The following is a 21,157-nucleotide window of genomic DNA, read 5'->3' on the forward strand; positions in this document are numbered from 1 at the left end:
GTGGGAGGTGGTGTGGTCTTGGCAGCTGTGGGAGTCGGTCGGTTTATAGTAAACGTCCGTGTTGATTCGGTTGCCCGAGATAGAAATGGAGGTGTCTTGGAAGGGGAGGGAGGAGTCTAAGATGGTCCAGGTATATTTGAGGTCGGGGTGGAAGGTGTTGGTAGACAAACAAGATGATCAGAGGATTAGGTAGAGTAGATAGTGAGAGTCTTTTTTCCTAGGATGACGTCAGCTTATACGAGGGGGGCATAGCTGTAAATTGAGGGGTATAAATTTAAGACAGATGTCAGAGGCAGGTTCTTTACTCAGTGGCAAAGGCGTGGAATGCCCTGCCTGCCAGTGTAGTTAACTCAGCCACATTACGGCATTTAAACAGTCCTTGGATAAGCACATGGATGATGATGGGATAGTGTAGGGGGATGGGCTTAGACTAGTTCACAGGTCTGCTCGACATTGAGGGCCAAAGGGCCTGTTCGGCACTGTATTGTTCTTTGTTCTATGTTCTAACATAATACTAGTCATTGGCGAACATTCTCACTTCTGACCTTAAAGATGACCCTGAGGAACTAAGGGTTATAGTAATGTAGTTGTATCCCCTACATCTGAACCAGAAAGCCCAGGTTTAAATCCCAGAAGAAGTATACAATGATATCTCTAATCAGCAAGTCATCCTCCCCCTCAATTCCCATTAAGTCCAGCTTTGCTAGGGCTCCTTCATATCACTCCTTGGATCAATGATTCTGAAGATGGAAGCCTCACTGGAGAGATAGCCAAGACTGGTAAAGGCAAAAGGCTGAACTGAATAAGAGTCTATTGTCACTGACAGAATGTGTTTTCTGAACATGATCAAAGTTGTTTGTGTATTTGAAACTCAATTTTCCTAATAATTCCATCAGTTTTAAAATGTGTATTTACCCCACACTTGACCCAGGGGATTAAGAGCACAACATTGCACTCATTTGACTCCCTTATACTCACTCAGAAGAAAGTTTAAACAACAAGATATAATTATCTCAGCCTCAGATTTGTAGCACGTCTGTGGTTTCTTGGATGAATTCATGATTTTAATTGAAGTAAAGCCTTTGAAAATAGAGGTTTCTGAGTAAGCACTGACTCTTTTTAGTTGAATTTTTAGCAAGTTGGTTTTCAGATGAACTGGAAGTCAGGAATTCAGACACAAAGCAAGTTCTGTTATTTACTCTCCAACCCCGCATCAGCCCACCCCACACAAATAGTCAAGCCATCAAGACTTCACCTTGGTGACTTATACATCTTCAAATTCTTTTTCCAAAGACAGGTGGTATTTTGATGCCACAGACTGCTTGTTATTTGACATTTTGCAATCTGTCCTATCTAGTTTAGTTATGAGCTGTCATAATACAGGTCTCAGACTAGTCTGACAGAGTTAGAAGAATATTGTTTTATCCTTCGTGAACAAAGATAAATCGGCTGGAATGATATAGTTCTTTGGTGATTGCCTATGCTTTATAAAAAGCAAGTTGCAATTTTCCTGGATGGCTGCGAATGCCCATGTTTAATTAGGTATGTGCTGGAGAAGCAGGACTGCCTGACTTCATGCCATGATGTGGTGGTGCCAGTGTTGGACTTGGGTGGTCAAAGTGAAAAATCTCTATTGACTATAACCTGGTGTTGAGATTTTTAAAGTGACTCCATGCCAACAGTCATGATTTTCAGAGGCAATTTCAACAAATGGTGCTTACAATTTCCACACATTGCCTGGAAAGTTTACAACATATTAAAGCATTATGATAGAAGAGAACTGTGCTTGAGGCAACAGAAGTACTAAGTGACCAGTTGAGAAATTGCACATTTCTGAAGAGTGTGATAACTCTGGCATATCTTCTAGATATCCATCCCAAAGGCTCATCTCCATGAAAACATTTCTGAACACCTCGCTCTTTGGCCACCTCTCACTACCAGTTTTCCTAAAAGGTCCCATTCTCTCCATAATACTTGGTCCACTCATCCATTATTCCTGATAACCACATCACTCAATTCCAACAATGTCCCATGTAAGTGCAAGAAATCCAACATCCAAATTCACCTCCTCTTACAACCATCCACAGCTTCAAAATATGCTTGCGGTCAGGGGCGGGAGACAAGTTATACAGTTACGGACAAAGTAGATTTGGCCCATTATGCTAAATCCTTCCCTACTTCCATCTTGCTATGTTGCAATTGCTCACAATATACTTCTACTTGCATAATACCTTGAGGATAACTTGTTTCCACTCCAGTCTCGAGGTCCTTGGAAGATAAAGTAACCCACAAATAGTGCCATACATGGGACACAGGTGCAATTTGCTGAAGATGATGGTTGAGATGTTCACGTTTTCATACACTGCTTCCACGGTTTGTGCTTAGCGTCTATCTGGGTTCAATGGAGATGCTCAAACATTTAGCATCTTCACAGATGCTTCTTCTCCTATTAGGTGTTGTCAGGCTAGAGACTCCCACAAGTTAGTGAGGACCTCCCTGAAGCATTTTCTGACCATCTGGTGAACCAGGATTAGACTTTGTTTTGGAAGTCCTGTCAGGCAACAAAGCTGAAACATTATAGTCATGTGCAAGTCTGCAATGCATACAGGAGGACTGATGACATTGCTAACGCTAAGAACTGAGCATGGAGTTTGCTACATTGAGGAAGAATACCTCTGTTCACACCCAAGGATTCACCACTACCACAGTCAACAATAACATCAGCCAACTCAGTTTAGCTCCCTCCCACCCCACTATCCAAGGCCACAGATATACCTTCCACGTGATGCAGTGATTTGCCTGACTTTTGCCAGAAACGTCAATTTTCCTGCTCCTAAAATGGGGTTAGTGATAATTCGCCACGGCAGATTCGCCGCCGCTGATTAGCCACTGCCAGTTCGCCACCAGTGTTTCTCCACCGGGGTTGTTTGACCTCTGGAGACTATTTGCCACCAGAAATAGATATATGTACTGATTGTTTTCCCTCCCGCCTGTTCTTTCATACTTCAGTCCCCTTTATTTATACAACTACATATTGATATAAAAAGAGGTAAAATAAATATAATTTTATTGGTTTATATGTAAAAATGAGTTACAAACTTTAACCAGAAAGAGGAAATATATTTTTAAAATCTTTATAATGGCAGTAAAATCTCACATGAATAATAAACAATGAAATTTCAGTTCATTTGATAGTTATGCGCTATTCCTTTAAGATAATCCAAACAATCTCTTTCACCATATTCAAGAACAATTTTTTTTATTCTATTGTCGCGTCGCGATACTTTTTTAGCTTTATTTGTGGTGGGTAACCCACTATCAGCTGTTCCGTATATAAATCACGCCCCTTTTGCACTTTCGTTAACGTACCAATATATTTCCATATGGTTGGGTGATGAGCTCAGAGTTCAAAAGCAATTCTCCGATGAGCGGTTTCAGCGTGATTATTTGTGTGATCTTCATTGTTTATTGCTGTATCAGACCGACCACATATCATGGGGAAACAAAGGTGCCCTTCGGCAACTGCCACGTCTATTGTAGAGTCCAATATAATTAAATTCAAACCAATCTAGTATTGGTTGTAGTTCTTGAGGCAAAAAATCTGCAAGTGCTTCTACATAGTTATCAAGATCAGTAAGTGGCACAAAAGCCAAAGCATTTTTCATTTTTGCTTTTAAAGCATAATCAGGATTGGTGTTGTATTGACGAGTTGCTCCAACTGCAGTAATAGGTTTATGCATACTTTGTGCCAAAAGAAAGAAACAGCCCCTAATGCAAACTTCAGGAAAACATTCTCTCATAGCACTGATAGCTGCCTGCTCAAAGTCACAATGGATATACTGTGGTCTCGGATTAAGTACCAAGGACTTCACCATTTCAAACATGCATACATGTGTTGAACGCTGCTTATTTGGTAGAAGTATATACAATATTGGATGAACCCCATCAAGTCTTTTTGCTAAAATACAATATACCTGAGAGAATAAAATAGGGGTTATGTTGAACGTACCATCCACAAACCACATCGATTCTGCTAAATTATGTATCCAAGATTCCCTACCAAATATGATTATACGATTACTTCCTTGACCACTATCCGCCAAAAGAATTTTTTCTTCTGCTCAGTTATCCGGCTTATATACTTTGTATCTAATTGGAATCACCAAATGCTGAAGACCAGTAGGGTTTGGTGGTGCTAAACTAATATCATTCCTTTTCCGTCAAATTATTTTCTTCATGCTGCTTGTAGTCGGTAAAGATGCTAGGACTGACTGAGGGACATCGACTACACATTCATTAATAAGATCACTAGGTACTTCCTGTGATTCTTCTGCACAACGTTTTAAACTGGTTTTCACTTTTGCAACTTGGACACTGTATTCCAAAAATACAAGCTTAAAAAAACTCTCCTGTAATGAAAATAAGTTGTTACTGAAACAACGCAAACACTACCTTAACCAATAGTAACGACAATTTTATATACCAGCAATATTCAAAATATACAATTTACTTGCGGTGGCGAATCGTCTTCAGTGGCCAATGGGCGGTGGCTAAGCATCAGCAGTGAATCTGCTGTGGCAAATGGTCCCATCCCGCCTCAGATGCTGCTTGATCTGCTGTGCTTTCCCAGCACCGCACTCTCTACTTTGATCTCCAGCATCTGCAGTCCTTACTTTTGTCTCGTCATTCAACCTAATCTACTGTGCTCACTGCTCACAATATGGTCTCCTCTACCAATCGGGGACAGGAAACAGAGTGGGTGATTGCTTTGTCAAACGCCTCTCCTCTATTGGGAAAAAAAATCCCAAGCTTTTAGTTGACTGCTGTCTTAATTAACACGCCAACCTATGCATGTCAGGCCTGTTGCACTGCTCCAAAGTTCAATGGAAGCTGGAGTAACAACAACTCACCATCCACCTGGTTTTCTTACTGCTCTCAGGTCTCAACATTCAGTTTGCGCAATTTCAGAGTAGGAATCTAGATGCTCATTAACGCCCCACCCCCTCACCTCCAGGCTCTGTTCTCTTTGGATTGCTCCCAGCACAGCCCACCTGTTTTCAACTCTTTCTAACTCCTGTTATGACCATTTCAGCATTTATTTGTACCCTACATTTCTCTCACCAATTCTTTTGCCTGGTTCCTTTTACCATCTCTCAGCAGGAACCCACATTGTCTATTCGCCTCACTGCTCTTCCCCTCTACATCAGCATAAATACCATTTTCCAGCCATTTTCAGTTCTGACAAAAGGTGGTCAGGTCTGTTTCTGTGCTGTATAACCCTTCCTAACAGCTCACCCATGCCAACCAAACTAAACTAGTCCCACTTGCCTGTGTTCATCCCATCTCTCTCTAAACCATTCCTATTCATGTAACTGCCCAAATGTCTTTTCAACGTTACAACCGTATCTGCACCTACCATTTCCTCTGGCAGTTCAATCCACATATGAACCACCCTGTGAAAAAAGTTGCCCTTAAAATGAGTTGTTCTTTCCACAGATGTTGCCAGACCGACTTAATTTCTCCAATGCTTTGTTCAATTCAAATTTCTAGCACCCTCAGTGGCCACATCATCCAATTCACTCCTGCCCACCACCTTGTATTTTCCACCTCTCCCTTACCTCACCTTCATTCTCACTAATGAACCATTCATTCTCCAACTTCATTCTGATGAAAACTCATCCAACTGAAATGTTATTTTCTGTTGTTTAACCAAAGCAATTTCAACATTTCCTATTTTGCATGAGGTTTGCAGTATCTGCACTACTTATTTTTTCTTAACAAGAAAAACTAACAAGTGAAAGTAATGTACAGAAAGAAAAAGCTGCAAAAGATTGTGAAAGACTAAAAACATCCCTTTGGAGATTTAGCAATATAGTTTATGGCTTTACTCAAAAAGTGTGGCACTGGAAAAGCACAGCCAGTCAGGCAACATGTGAGGAGCATAAGCTCTTCATCAGGAATGTTGGGGTGGGGGGGGGGGGGGCTGAGAGATAAATGGGAGGAGGAGGGTAGGCCGGGAGGGGGGGGGGGCTAGCTAGGAAGGCAATAAGTAGATGGAGGCTATGGGGTGATAGTGATAGGTCAGAGCGGAGGGTGGAATGGATAAGTGGGAAGGATGATGGACAGATCTGACAGTTGAATTGGAGGGTTGGATCTGGGATAAAAGGTGGGGGAGGGGAGATGAGGAAACCGGTAGAATCGACATGGATTCCTCGTGGTTGGAGGGTCCCAAGGCAGACGATGAGGTGTTCTTCCTCCATTCGTCAGGTGGCTAGGAGTTGGCAGTGGAGGCAGCCCAGGATACAGTAGGAGGATGATTGTGGATGTGTCCTCATCTACTGTGTTCATTGTTCTCGATGTGGTCTCCTCTACATCAGGGAGACAGGATTTCAACTTGCAGGACATTTCAGAGAACATCTGGGACACACTAAACAACCCACCACCCTGTGGCTGACCACTTCAACTCCGCCAAGGACATGCAAAATCCCAGATCCAATCCTCCAACTCGGCACTCAGGCCTGTCCATCATCTTTCTCACTTAACCACTCCACCTCTGCTCTGACCTATCACCATCATACCCCACCTATCGCCTTCCTAGCTACGTTCCCCTCAGCTCCACTCCCCTATCTCAGGCCCCTTGTGGACCCCCTATATGCCTGATAAAGAGCTTATGCTCGAAACATCAACTCTCCTGCTCCTCGGATGCTGCCTGACCGGCTGTGCTTTTCCAGCACCACACTTTGACTCTGATCTCCAGCATCTACAGTTCACTTTCTCCTAGTTTAAGGCTTTAGCCCAGCACTTCAGCCCATCGAGTCTGCTCTGCCATTTGATCATGGCTGATAAGTTCATCAATCCCATTTTTTGGCTTTGTCCCCATAATCTTCAATCCGCTTGACAATCAAGAACTAATCCCGGTTTTAAACATACAGAATGACCTGGTGTCCACAGCCTTCTGCGGCAAGGAATTCCACACATTCACCACTCTCTAGCTAACAAAGTTTCTCCTTATTTCCATTCTAAAGGATCTGCCCTTTACTCTAAGACTGTACCCTTAGGTCCTCGACCCTCAAGCCCATGAAAACATCTTCCCAACAACAACTCTGTCCAGGCCGTTCAGTATTCTGAAAGCTTCAATCATATTACCCCCTCATCTTTCTAAACTCCATTAAGTATAGTCCCAGAGTCCTTAAATGTTCATCATATGTTAATCTTTTCATTCCTGGAATCATTCTCATTAACCTCGTCCAGATCCACTTCAGAGCCAATAGATCCTTCCTGAGGCAAGGGGTCCGAAACTACTCAATTCTCAAAATGTGGTCTGACCAGAGCCTCCGAAGTACATCCCTGCTTTTACATTCTAGTTCTCAAGATGAATGACAACATTGTATTTGTCTTCCTAACTACCAATTCAACCTGCAAACTTACCTTAAAGAAAAACCTGGACTAGGACTGCCAAGTCCCTTTGCACTTCAGATTTCTGAATTTTCTCCCCATTTAGAAAATAGTCCGCGCCTCCATTCTTCCTACCAAAATGCATGACCTCACATTTTTCCACAATGTATTCCATCTGCCACTTCTTTGCCCACTCTCCTAATCTGTTTACATCCTTCTGCCATCTCCTCGCCTCCTCGATACTACCTATTCCTCCACTTATCTTTGTATCATCTGCAAACTTAGCCAGAATGACCTCAGTTGTTTCAACTAGACCATTAATGTATAAAATGAAACGTGGTCCCAACACTGACCCTTTCCCATTCTCGGAAAGACCTTTTCATTCCCACTCTCTGCCTTCTGCCAAACAAACTATCTTCCACCCATGTTAGCACCTAGTCTCTTACAACATCTGCCCTTATCTTACTCAGTAACCTCCTATGCGGCACCTTGTCAAAGACCTTCTTGAAGTTCAGGTTGATAACATCCATTAGATCTCCTTGGTCTAACCTACTTGTTACCTCCTCAAAAGAATTCCAGCAGATTTGTCAGGCATGACGCCCCCTTGATGAAACCATGCTGACTTTGCCCTATTTTACCATACACTTCCAAATATTCAACAACCTTCTGACTCAACTGAACATGCTACCTACCAAGACACAGCTATTCAATATCCAAATCATCACCATTTAGTGGTTTGATGTGCCCAGGCATATGGCAATTATCTGCAGAATGTACAAACATTTCTGCAACACTGAAATCAAAAAGTCATGGTAATTCAGTTGAAGACAAAATATTCAGCCCATTCAAACAAACTAAGGTTTCAAATAAACACATTGAAAATAAGGAATTTTTTTAAGTGAGCATGTGAACACATACAAAAGAAACACTTTAGCAATCACACAGTTTAAGTAACCATAAATTAAACATGTATGACAGTACAGTTGACAACATTGATGTTCTACAGTTCAATTTTGCCATTATTTTTCTTGTTTGATGAAAAGATTTTCTAATAAATAGTATCTTATCTGGATTTATAATTTATAGCAATCAATTTAAAATCAAGGACGGGCAGCAGGCAGAGAGGAGGGCAGTAACCATCTGGATAACAATCATTTTTCTTCTTTTCAAAAACAAATACCAAAACACTTTGCGTACACACAATTTGACCAGGTTTCCATTTACTAAAGAACACAAATGCAAATGTTTAAGAACCTTTAAAAAAAATCTTCCAAGGCACAAGCAACAAACCGCTGAGCAAGATTAAAAGATGCCAAATTCTCTACACATCCACATTCCAATACCCGAGATCCAGAAAACGAGATTCACTTGTGTTTATAAAAACAGACATCAGGAGCTCATCTGGTCTCTATATTAGGTTCAAGTTTCTGACAAATGTCCCAGCTTCAAGATTACATTAGAGAAGATTTTCAGGAAAATCAACTTAAAACGTTCAATGTAGGTAAAGTAACACAAATGACGGGATCTCATTTTTTGTTACTGTAATGCAACAGCTTTGCTCACATCTCCAACTTTACCATGGTTTAAGAATTTGTGCTTCATCCTGAAAAAGGTGAACACTGCTAGGATTATTTTGGATCCTAACCTACAGCAGTGCAGGTTACAGTTGCTACTGTTGGCTTCCTATGTTTGAAGCTCATACTGCATTTTAGATTCTGTGTCCAGATTATTCCCACAGCATTCCAACTCTATCAGATGACTCAGATAATCCAGCAAGAAAAAAATTTGTACCCAAAATTCCAACTTTTTTTCCTTCTTAAAAAAAGGTATAGCCCATATCTCTGAACCAGTTATTTTTAATTAAAGGTGGTGAGCCAGGAATAGCTTACAGAAAGTGAACTCAACTCACTGATATTGGAGCGGAGAGGTGTCAGAATTGAGCCTCTGTAGCCACTACGTTTGCTTAGATCCAGGTTCTGGTATTTTATAGTACCTTGTGGAGTCTTACCATCACCTTTTATTTGGTGCTTTCCTTCCCAAGGTCACAACTAGCCTCACATCTTAGAAACACTCAACACTATCACAAAAGACTACATCATTCATTGCTTCTGTATCAGTTGTTTTGCAGAACAATTCAGGTAGACCCAATCTCTTTCCCAATTTTTCTTCAAATATTTATCCAGTTCTCTTATGAAAGAGATTGTTGAGTTAGTATTTGCCACCCTCTCATGTTACATACTCCAAATGGTAACCACTCGGTGCATTAAAGAGAAAGTTGGACGAAAGAATCAGAAGCACCATGAAGATAATTAGTCACTTTAAATCTGTACCCTCTGGGTCAGCACTTCAGCATTGGAATTAGTTACTCTATTTACCCATGCTCCTACTGATCTTAAAGGGAGCTGGAAGCCCTAAATATGCTGGAACAGGTTTGCACCTAAATAGAAATAGGATTAAGTTATTTGCATACTTTTCACAAGTATTATTAGGTCAGATTTAAATAAGGTTACAGGGGACAAGGGAGCCAAGACAAATGATCAAGAAGAATTTCATGGCACACAGCTTAAAAGTGATGAAGTCACCAAGCTTGAAAGGTTAACTTTTATCTCTCCAGGCGCAGCCAGATCAGAGTTTCTCCAGCAACTTCTATTCTTGATTAAAGATAAAATTAAAAGAAATACACAGAACATAGGAGCAGGAGGCCGCCATTCGGCCCTTCAAGCCTGCTACGCTATTCACCACGACCTTGGCTGACCATCATCTAACAGCCAAATCCTACTTTCTCCCCAGAACCTTCGATCCCATTCGCCCCAAGTGCTATATCTAGCCACTTACTGGATGCATGCAACGTTTGAGCATCAACACCTTGCTATGGGAATGAATTCTTTGGGTGAAGAAATGTCTCCTCACGTCCTCCTAAATGGTCCACCCTGAATCCTCAAACTGTGTGCACTGGTTCTGGATGCACCCACCATCAGGAATATCCTCCCTGCATCTACCCTGTCTAGACCGGTTAGAATTCCCGCTCACTCGTCCGAACTCCAGCGAAAACAATCCTAACCTCGTCAATCTCTCCTCATGCGTCAGTTCTGCCATACCCAGGATTAGCCTGGTAAAACTTCAGTACACTTGCTCAAGAGCAAGAGCATCCTTCTTCAGAAAAAGAGACCAAAACTGCGCAATATTCTAGGTGTGGCCTCACCAAGGCCATCCCAGCTCTTGTACTTGAAACGTCTCACAATGAAGGCCAGCATACCATTTGCCTTCTTTACCACCTGCTGCACCTGCACACTTACCTTCAGCCATTGGTGCACAAAGGATACCCAGGTCCCGCTGCACACTCGCCTCTCCCAATTTACTGCCATTTAGGTAGTAATCTGCCTTGTTTTTTGCTTCCAAAGTGAATAACCTCTCAATTATCCAAATTATACCACGTCTGCCATTGATTTGCCCACTCACAACCTGTCCAGATCATGCTGAAGGAACTACACATCCTCATCACAGTTCACCCTCCCACCCAACTCGGCATCATGTGCAAACCTTGCAATGTTACATTTTGTTCCCTCATCCAAATTATTAATATATAGTGAACACCTGGGGTCCTAGCATCAATCACTGTGGCACCCCCACTAGTTACTGCTTGCCAATCTGAAAAGGATCAATTAATTCCTACACTGTTTCCTACCTGCCAACCAGTTTTCTATCTACCTCAATATGCTTCCCCCCAATCCCATGCACTTTAATCTTGCACAATGATCTCTTATGGAGGAGTTCTGTCAAACGCCTTCTGAAAGTCCAAATACAGCACATCGACTGGCTCCACCCTTGTCAACTCTGCTAGTTATACTTTCATAGACTTCCAACAGATTTATCAAGCAAGACTTCCCCCTCATAAATCCATGCTGGCTCTTTCTGATTCTGCCACTGCTTTCCAAATGTTCCGCTGTAAAATCCTTGATAATGCATTCGAGAATTTTCCTCACTACCGATGTTGGGCGCACTGGTTTATAATTCCCTGTTTCTCTCTACCTCCCTTTTTGAATACTGGAGTAACATTAGCTACGCTGAAACCTGCACAGACTCTTCCAGAGTCTCGAGAATCCTGGAAGATGACCACCAATGCATCCACTATTTCTAGAGTCACTTCCTGGGATGTTGATTATCAGGCCCTGAGGATTTAATCACTTTCAATCCCCTCATTTCTCTACTAATAGCGATCTTCCTCAGTTCTTCGCTCTCACTAAATCCTGCACTGTCCAACATTTCGTGTGTCTGATTTGTTTCCTCTTTTGCGAGGACAGAACCAAAGTATGCATTCAGTTGCTCAGCCATTTCTTTATCCCCTATTATACATTTCCCCATTTCTGACTGTAGGGAACCTATATTTATCTTCACCAATCTTCTTCCTTTTCATGTACCTATAGAAACTTAGTGTCAGTCTTTATGCTCCCTGCAATTTTACTTTTGTAAAGTATTGCCCCTTCTTAAGCCCTTAGTCAAATTCTAAACGGCTCCCAATTCTCAGACCTATTATTTTTCTTGGCCAACCTGTAAGCTTCTTCCTTGGATCAGATACTATATCTCTATGCATATTGAACATGTTTTCTATTACAATGAACTGCATCAAGACCAGATGAGATGCATTCAAGGATACAAAGGGAAGCAAGAACTAAAGTTACAGAAACACTGGCCATAATTTTCCAGCCTTCCTTTGACATTCCATGATGCCTGGGAACTGAAGGATTTCAAATGTTTACACCTTATTACAAAAACAATATGTAGACAGAGTCAACAATTACAAGCCAGAGAATTTAACTTCAACAGAAGAAGATTTCTAGAAACAATAATCAAAAATAGTCACAAAAATAGTATAACTGCAAGTTATTTAAAAGAAACCCAGGCTTAAGGGAAAATGTTTAACTAATTTAAAGTTTTTTTAAAAACATTTAAAAGATAAGTAACAGAGGGTTGATAAGGGTAATGTATCGGGCTGGGTATCGGGTCCTTGTCCTGGTGAGTCGATGTCTGAGAGTGGCTGTTGGTTTGTGTGCTGTTGGGAGTCCTAGTGGTCGCAGTAGTCTGGCTGTCAGTTCAGAAATGCTCTTGATGTATGGTAGTATGGCTAGTCCTTTGGGTTGCGGCATGTTGATGAAGTTGCACGGGCATCCGTTTTTGGCGAATACATTGTATAGGTGTTCTTCTTCCTCTTTTTGCAGTTCTGGTGTACTGCAGTGTGTTGTGGCCCTTTTGAATAGTGTCTTGATGCAAATTCTTTTGTGTGTGTTGGGGTGGTTGCTTTCGTAGTTTAAGACTTGGTCTGTGTGTGTGGCTTTCCTGTATACTTTTGTGGTGAATTCACCGTTCGGTGTTCTCTGTACCATCACGTCTAGGAATGGGAGTTGGTTGTCCTTTTCTTCCTCTTTCGTGAATTGGATTCCTGCGAGTGTGGCGTTGATGATCTGGTGTGTGTTCTCTATTTCTGTGTTTTTAATGATTACAAAGGTGTCATCCACATATCTGACCCAGAGTTTGTGTTGAATTTGCGGTAAGACTGTTTGTTCGAATTTTTGCATTACCGCTTCTGCTATGAGTCCAGAGATGGGTGAACCCATGGGTGTAATGTTGATTTGTTCATATATTTGGTTGTTGAATGTGAAGCGTGTTGTGAGGCAACGGTTCAGTAGTTTAAGTATGCAGTCTTTTTTGATAGGTTCAACATCTTGTCTGTTCTGTATGTCCAGCAGGTTGGCTATTGTTTCTCTGGCTAGGGTTTTGTCGATAGAGGTGAACAGTGCCGTTTCATCGAACGAGACCATGGTTTCTTCCTTGTCTATGTGTATATTTCTGATGATGTCCAAGAATTCCTGTGTTGATTGTATAGAGTGTCTAGATCCACTGATCAGGTGTTTCAGTTTCTGCTGTAGTTCTTTAGCCAATTTGTGTGATGGTATCCCTGGTAGTCTGAGTGGGATGTCTGGTTTGTGTACTTTAGGTAGTCCATAGAATCTGGGGGTGTTGTTGCTTTCAGGTTTCATTCTTTGTAGGTCAAACCTGGTTATCTGTCCGTTTTTTTGTAGGTTCCTCAGTGTGTTGTTTATCTTATTGCTGAGCTGTGGGGTGGGGGTCAAACTCCTTCTTTTGGTAGGTGTTGGCATCTGCAAGTAGTTGTTGCGCTTTTTGGACGTAGTCTGCTTTGTCCAGGATGACCGTCATTCTGCCTTTGTCTGCTGGTAGTATGATTATGTTCTTATCGTTTCTTAGTGATTTTAGTGCTTCCCTCTCCTTGGTGTTGAGGTTATGTGTTTGTCTTTTCCTTGTTATCAGAGGTACGATACTTTGTCTCACTGTTTTTTGTGTCTCTGTCAGTCCATTGTTCCAGAGTGTGCATTCTAGAGCTGCTAGGAAGTCTGATGTCTTGGCGTCCTTGTGGTTGTAGTGGAGTCCCTTGGCCAGTATTGTTCTTTCCGTGTCTGTGAGCTTACTGAGGGAGAGGTTTCTAACCCAGGTGTGTGTTGTGGTGTCCTCTCTGTTGTGTGTTAGTTTGGCCATTTTTTCTTTTAGTGCCTTTTTTTGCGTTGTGTGGTCCTGTTCTGTCCTATGGTGACAGCCTGTTCTATTGTCCGGGTCCATTCCCGATTGGTGGTTTTTGAAATAAACGATTTTTGGCGCACAATTTCTTGTCTGTATTTGTGAAGTCTGGTTTGAGCATCTGTAATCATTACCTGGATCATCCTGAATCCGTTCTGTCTGCTGCGTCGCTGGCTTGTGGGTTGTTGACTGGTGGTCTGTATCGGACACATGGAAGGATTTGATTCTTTCGGCATTCATGCAGGAACCGGTGTTGTTCGTATGTGGCGCTTAGGCGGTCAGCACAGGATTCCCATTTCCTGGCTTGTCTTAGCGTCTCTGCTGCAGTTCCTAGAGGCGTGGCATTCATCCACAGATTCAAATCAATAAACACATCGACCTGGGCCCAATATACCGGCCACTGCAGCGGACAACTGGAACTGACAACCGGAAGCGGCAGGTACAAATCACTATAAATGCCAGAGGAAACATCACAGAAGCGTTTCACAGGAGGCTCCCAAGCACTGAGGATGTCACCTAGACAGGGGACGAAACGTCTGCAACACAAATTCCCAGCTCGGCGAACAGAACCACAACAAGCACCCGAGCTACAAATCTTCTCACAAATTTTTGGCTTTATTATTAGGGACAGAGCAATGATGTTACGTGAATATAGGCAAAATACTGCAGATGCTGAAAATCTGAAAGAAACAATATTGGAGAAACTCAGGAGGCCTGGCAGCACTTGCAGAGAGAAAGTGAATTAGTTAATGCTCCAAATTCAGAAAGACTCTTCTTCAGAGCTGACTTTCTTTAGCATTCTCAGAGGTTATGTTGAACTTGTACAAGATATCAATTTGGCCCGTGCTGGAATACTTCATCCAGTTATGTGACTTCATTTTAAGAAGGGCATGAAAACATTGGAGACAGAACAGATTCAGGAGAATTATTCTAGAGAGGAGGAATTTCAGACGGACATGGGAAGTTATAACTATTTTCCTTGGGGGAAAGGTAGTGGAGAAGAGATTTGAAGAAGATGCTCAAAATCATGAGGGGTCTGGACAAAGTAGATAGGAGAAACAGTTTTGACTCGAAGTGATAGAAAAGGATGGCATAAGCACAAAGTTACTGGTAAACAAAGCAAAATTAACAATGAAAATCTATATTTTTATATAGAAACTCTAAGTGTTGCAGTCTGAAACGCTGTGCTAACAAGTTCAGTTGAAGTATTTAAGGAGTTGGACTGCAAACTTAAGAAGGAAGAACATGTATTATTATGGGGATTGGCAGATGAAGGAGTCAACATGAACTATTCATTTGAAGAATCAATGCAGACATGTTTGGGCTGAATGACCTCATTCTGCATTAACAGTTGTCCTTGGTCTCCCCAGCTCTAAATGTTCTCCAAACATCTTTACTATATTTTTAAGTACACAACCTTCTATTTTCTATTTCCTGCTGCTTCTGTGGCTGTTGGAGAATGCCAGCATAGTCATCAGTTCCCCTTTGAGAAATGTTGGAAATAGGAGGTCAAGCAAGAGTAGGCCAGTGAACCCCTTTCACCTCCTCGACCATTCCTCTAGTTCATGGCTGATCTGTACATCCACGCTACTTTACTCCACCATCTTTGATAGCTCAAAATCCATTGATCTCAGATATTGAGTATATTCAAAATTAAACCTCCACAGCTCTCCTTGGTACAGATTTCTAAAGATTCACCACTCTGAGGGAAAAAACATCACTCCTAAATGGCCCAAGTCTGTCATCTGGTTCTGTACCCTCCAAACCTAGGTGCGGCTTTCAGGACACTTCTAGCTGGTCCTGTTTACTTCTTGATCAACCAGTTTCTGCTTCTTCTGCCAGACAGAGAATGGCCAGTAAATTATTTGATTTGTTGTCAGATATACTTAAGTACAGTGAAAAGATTTGTCTGCGATCAGTACAGGCAGATCACAATAAGCAAAGGCAGACAGATCATAGGGTGATAAAAATCTGGACAGAATAGGGCATACAGGTTATACGACATAAGATGCACATGAGGCAAGACCAACATTAACTCCAAATAATGCTGATCTGGTCCAGTCTGGAGTTATCATCCTAGTTTGATAAGAAACTTTGATGGCCCATATTGTTGTTCCCATTTTTCATAAATTAGAACCAGCACAATGCTGTATAAAGTGCTGTAAACTTCAAGAAATGTTTTCAGTACTTTAAAATATGCTACAAAAAAGAAAGGAATTGCACAGATATACAAGCTTATGCAGTTACTTAATTGGAGATTTTTGGGCATCAAAACAAAAAGGATGAGCAAAGACAACAGGAACCAAACAGAAGCCAACATCAGTGTTCATGTAATAGAATTATAGAAATCTACAGAAAGGAGTTAAATAAAGGCAGTAAGGAGTTAACAAAAAAAATGGGGAAGGAGGAAAATTTGAGTAACCACTAAGTCAAATTAGTGACACAGACTTGGGAAGCCAACAAAATACGGCAATGGTACTATACCCAGTAATCCTATTAAAGTCTCCCAACCAAACATTACGATATTCCTATATTATCGTGACTACAGTTCAAAACTACTTACTTGACTACAAAGCTCAGACCCCAGTGATCACAAGCCTCTAAGTCAAACTGTCATATGCACATGACACTGAACCTGGAGGCCACAAAACATTACCGTTTTAGCTCAAACTCAAAAAGTTCAAGTTACTCTCCAAAATGTCATTCCAACAAACATGTTGAGAAACCATCTTACACAAGGGGTAAATAATTCAAATATTGATTTCTCAAGTGCAGAAATAGATTTTAAAGCTCTTTCCGTTAACTATCAAGGAGCAAGGAAGGAGAAACAAATTGGACAAGGATGGTAGTGAAACACAGTTGCAAAGGAGCAAATTTAAGGAAGAGCGACGAAACTCCTTGTCAAGGCAAGTTGCAGACTACTACAGCGGTCAAAGCAGTGGAACAAGAGAAGGGCAATAACCCCAAACAGCCATAATTAACATCCCACTACATGACAACTTGTAAGATGGCCAGCACTTTCATATGGAGCTAAATCCCAAATCACCAAAGTCCAGAATTAATATTAAGTCTTAAATCCATTTAACCAAATTTTCAACTACTGAAGGAAATCTCCATTTTTCACAATGTTTCTCATTCTGTAAAATAACATCTATTAATATTACAATATCCCATCAGATCACAGATTATTCTAAAGAGTTACAAGTGTTAAAACAAATCAAGTGCTAGGTGAACAGTGACCAATTGAAAATTATAACTACAGCACAGTCATACTGGAACTGGTCAATGTCAAATGACAAGTATCTCTTATCTTGCCTGTTCCTTTTATCACACCATTAATCACTTATAAATAAGATTTGAAAAAACACAGTACTTATTAATTTAGCAATAAAGGTGACAAATCAAAACAAGGAAACAAAAGGGTTTAATAAACAATGGTATTTCAAAAGCAAACAATATAAACTGGCGATGACATGTTTTCAATGTTAGTCGCCAAGTTAGCATTAACGTTTGATGGGGACAAGACTATCACAGTTGTAGCACAATTCTGATCCCTTTCATTTCTAAAGCGAACAAAGTTCAACAAATCATAAACATTAACTTTCAATTAGTTGAAAAGTTCAAATTCATTACTGCAAACTGGAACTATGACAGAGCAAGGACATCAAAATAAGAAACATAATATAGCAATTTAAATAATCTGGACGTCAGTCCATTGCTTACTAAATTGCAATTGCAGAGAATGCACTCTTAATTCTTTCCAACAACTTCTTGAATTACTACTTTTCAAGATGAGATCGAATCAAAGTTTTTTTTAAAATAAATATTCAGTTATAGGCATTAAACAAAAATGTTCTTGTAAAGTTAATAAAGTTCATAATTAAAGTCATTAAATTATATTCAATTTTTGTCTCAGGAACCAATATTGCCAACATATTTTGATTTTTTTTCAACGAAGAACAAGAAAGTAACAGCCTGGTTCAGAAAAGTACCTAAATTACTTTTTCTTTAAAAGCAGCTTCTGAAGTTGGAGAAAACTACCAAAAATGCAACTATGCAGATTTATCTACACCCAAGCATTATATATTGTTAAAATTATTCCTTTCAGACACTGACTCCACATTTCAGGGAGAAAGGAGCCAACAAAAATATGCCAAAGCATTAAAATTATCCAAGACTGGTACCCAAAATTTTGAACAGAACATTTAGCTCTGCAAATGTTATTTTAACGTCAACGTTACATAAGTACACTGGCACAAAATTTTCAACAGGAGCTACACGTTTTGCTGCATGGGTATGGGCAGGGAGGAGGTTGCAGGACAATTTCAACAGAGAAATTAATTCGTTATTTAATGTTCATCATAACCCAGAATTGTCAAGAAACGATAGTCCATCACAGTAGACCCTGGCACATTCTAATTTAAACACACGATCTGAAAACAAAATCACCATTTTTCCAAATACCTCCGAAATAGGGCACTATTAGGATTAGAGGGAGGAGCTAAAAATCACACCCCAACTGAAGACTTATCAAACAATGCAGCGAAAAAATAAATACGCACACATTTCAAATCCATACATTATAATAAATCGGGAAGAAAACACGGGAGAGGACAAAAAAAGGCACTGTGGTTTTAAAGGAGGAAACCACTCTTCCTTTAAAATCGAAAAACACGATTGAAAAGCAGGAAGCAGCAGCCATAAATATTAGGACAAAATCGAGGTTTGTTTTTGTTGGGGAGGGGTGGAAAAAAAAAAGAGGGAGAATCGTTCTGGGCGATTACCACTAAACATACTTTTCGACACTTTCAGAGTCGGGGTAAAAACCAGCCACAGAAAAGATTAATATGTTCAGGGGCGAAACGTGAACTTCATTCTGCAACATTTATCCGTTCCACCACGACCAAACACACGAAAAAAAAAGAGAACTCTTCGTTCCCCCAGTAACACAGATTCCCCGCCACCAATCCTCGCAAAACAAAAGAGGACAGAGGTTGCATTTTAAAAATTAAAGGGTGGTAATGGTGTTTGCCCTTTGCGAAAGAACTCCCCGCATGAGCCCCTCACCTGGTTCAAGTCCTCGTCCGTCAGTAAGTGCACCTCCCGGGGTTTGAAGCAATTTTGACATTTGCTCTTATTGAAGATATTAGCCTGGAATTTGCGGCACGGATTGTCCTTGGCTCCGGCCAACATCTCGGTTAAAAAAAAAACAGGTAAAGAAAATAAACTCCCTTCACTTTCCTCTGGCGCGGGATTAAAATGCGATTATTTCTCGGTGTGTTTTTCGTGTTTTCTTAAGAAAATAAGGGAAATTTCTCCGCGATAAATCACGGCGGAGCTCGGCTTGCTCCGCCTAAAACAGGCCGAATCTTCAAGCCCTCCACCCGGATTAAGTCGGCGGAGGGCGCCGGTACATCACCCGGTCTGCCCTCACCCACTGCCTCCCGGGGCCTGGATTCAGGTCCACAGTAACTCCCGGGAGGCCGCACGCTCCAGCTCGGTCTCGGTCTCTCTCTCTCTCTCTCTCTCGGCTGATGGCGGCCCCCTCGCCTTTTCAAACCCCAGCCGGGGCCCGGAGCTGCGATGGCGGTTACTCCCGCTCAGGGAAGATGGCGGCTGCAGGAGGTGAACGACAGGAGATAGGACGGAGGGAGGTGTCGGGGAGAGGGGGGGGATGCGGACCCCCCCACGGGTGGGGCGGGGGCAGGAGGAGGCGGTGGGGCGAGCTCGGCTCGGCTTTGCTTTTCCCCTCCCCGGCGGCAATTCCCGAACTTTCCACCAGCCGCTCGCTCGCTCCCTCGCTCTGCCCGGCTCGCGCGCCGCCCGCCCGCTTTTATCAATGATCGCACACAGCGCCGCCAGCAGGAGGAGTGCAGTGCGGCAGCACCCAGTCCCTGAACACAGCGCAGAGAGAGAGAGATAGAGGGCATGGCACAGATAGAGAGAGAGATAGAGGGCATAGCACAGATAGAGAGAGATAGGGGGCATGGCACAGATAGAGAGAGAGATAGAGGGCATGGCACAGATAGAGAGAGATAGAGGGCATAGCACAGATAGAGAGAGATAGGGGGCATGGCACAGATAGAGAGAGAGATAGAGGGCATAGCACAGATAGAGAGAGAGTTAGGGGGCATGGCACAGATAGAGAGAGAGTTAGAGGGCATGGCACAGATAGAGAGAGAGATAGAGGGCATAGCACAGATAGAGAGAGAGGGCATGGCACAGATAGAGAGAGAGAGCACGGCACAGATAGAGAGAGTTAGAGGGCATGGCACAGATAGAGAGAGATAGAGGGCATGGCACAGATAGAGAGAGAGATAGAGGGCATAGCACAGATAGAGAGAATAGAGGGCATGGCACAGATAGAGAGAGGACACGGCACAGATAGAGAGAGAGAGAGGGCACGGCACAGATAGAGAGAGATAGAGGGCATGGCACAGATAGGGAGAGATAGAGGGCACGGCACAGATAGAGAGAGATAGAGGGCATGGCACAGATAGAGAGAGATAGAGGGCATGGCACAGATAGAGAGAATAGAGGGCATGGCACAGATAGAGAGAGAGGGCATGGCACAGATAGAGAGAGAGGGCACAGCACAGATAGAGAGAGATAGAGGGCATGGCACAGATAGAGAGAGAGGGCATGGCAAAAATAGAGAGAGAGTTAGAGGGCATGGCACAGATGGAGAGAGAGAGGGCATGGCACAGATAGAGAGAGATAGAGGGCATGGCACAGATAGAGAGAGAGAGGGCATGGCACAGATAGAGATAGAGGGCACGGCACAGATAGAGAGAGAGATAGAGGGCATGGCACAGATAGAGAGATAGAGGGCATGGCACAGATAGAGAGAGAGGGCATGGCACAGATAGAGATAGAGGGCACGGCACAGATAGAGAGAGAGATAGAGGGCATGGCACAGATAGAGATAGAGGGCATGGCACAGATAAAGAGATAGCGGTCATGGCACAGATAGAGAGATAGAGGGCATGGCACAGATAGAGAGAGATAGAGGGCATGGCACAGATAGAGATAGAGGGCATGGTAGAGAGAGAGAGGGCATGGCACAGATAGAGAGATAGAGGGCATGGCACAGACAGAGAGAGATAGAGGGCATGGCACAGATAGAGAGATAGAGGGCATGGCACAGATAGAGAGAGAGATAGAGGGCATGGCA

The 21,157-nt window shown here is 42.2% G+C and overlaps 2 protein-coding genes across 2 annotated transcripts in view; both read right to left on the reverse strand.

The window, feature by feature from the left end:
* Positions 1-19,742, reverse strand: part of mpripb (myosin phosphatase Rho interacting protein b) — a 333,783-nt gene extending 314,041 nt beyond the window's left edge. Inside the window, exon 1 of the mRNA XM_088000357.1 lies at positions 19,051-19,742. Coding sequence (XP_087856483.1) covers positions 19,051-19,176 — 126 coding nt within the window. The 5' untranslated portion in view covers positions 19,177-19,742. The remainder of the gene's footprint in view (positions 1-19,050) is intronic.
* LOC148145277 (uncharacterized) lies at positions 12,342-15,502 on the reverse strand. The gene is given in 2 exon segments (XM_088000353.1): positions 12,342-13,517; positions 13,519-15,502. Coding segments are annotated over 2 exon segments (1,881 nt in total). The 5' UTR covers positions 14,224-15,502.
* Positions 19,743-21,157: the final 1,415 nt, after the last annotated feature.

The sequence above is a fragment of the Chiloscyllium plagiosum genome, unplaced genomic scaffold (assembly GCF_037043375.1).
Source record: "Chiloscyllium plagiosum isolate Xiang-an unplaced genomic scaffold, Cpla_swu_hap1 HiC_scaffold_25, whole genome shotgun sequence".
Lineage (NCBI taxonomy): Eukaryota > Metazoa > Chordata > Chondrichthyes > Orectolobiformes > Hemiscylliidae > Chiloscyllium > Chiloscyllium plagiosum.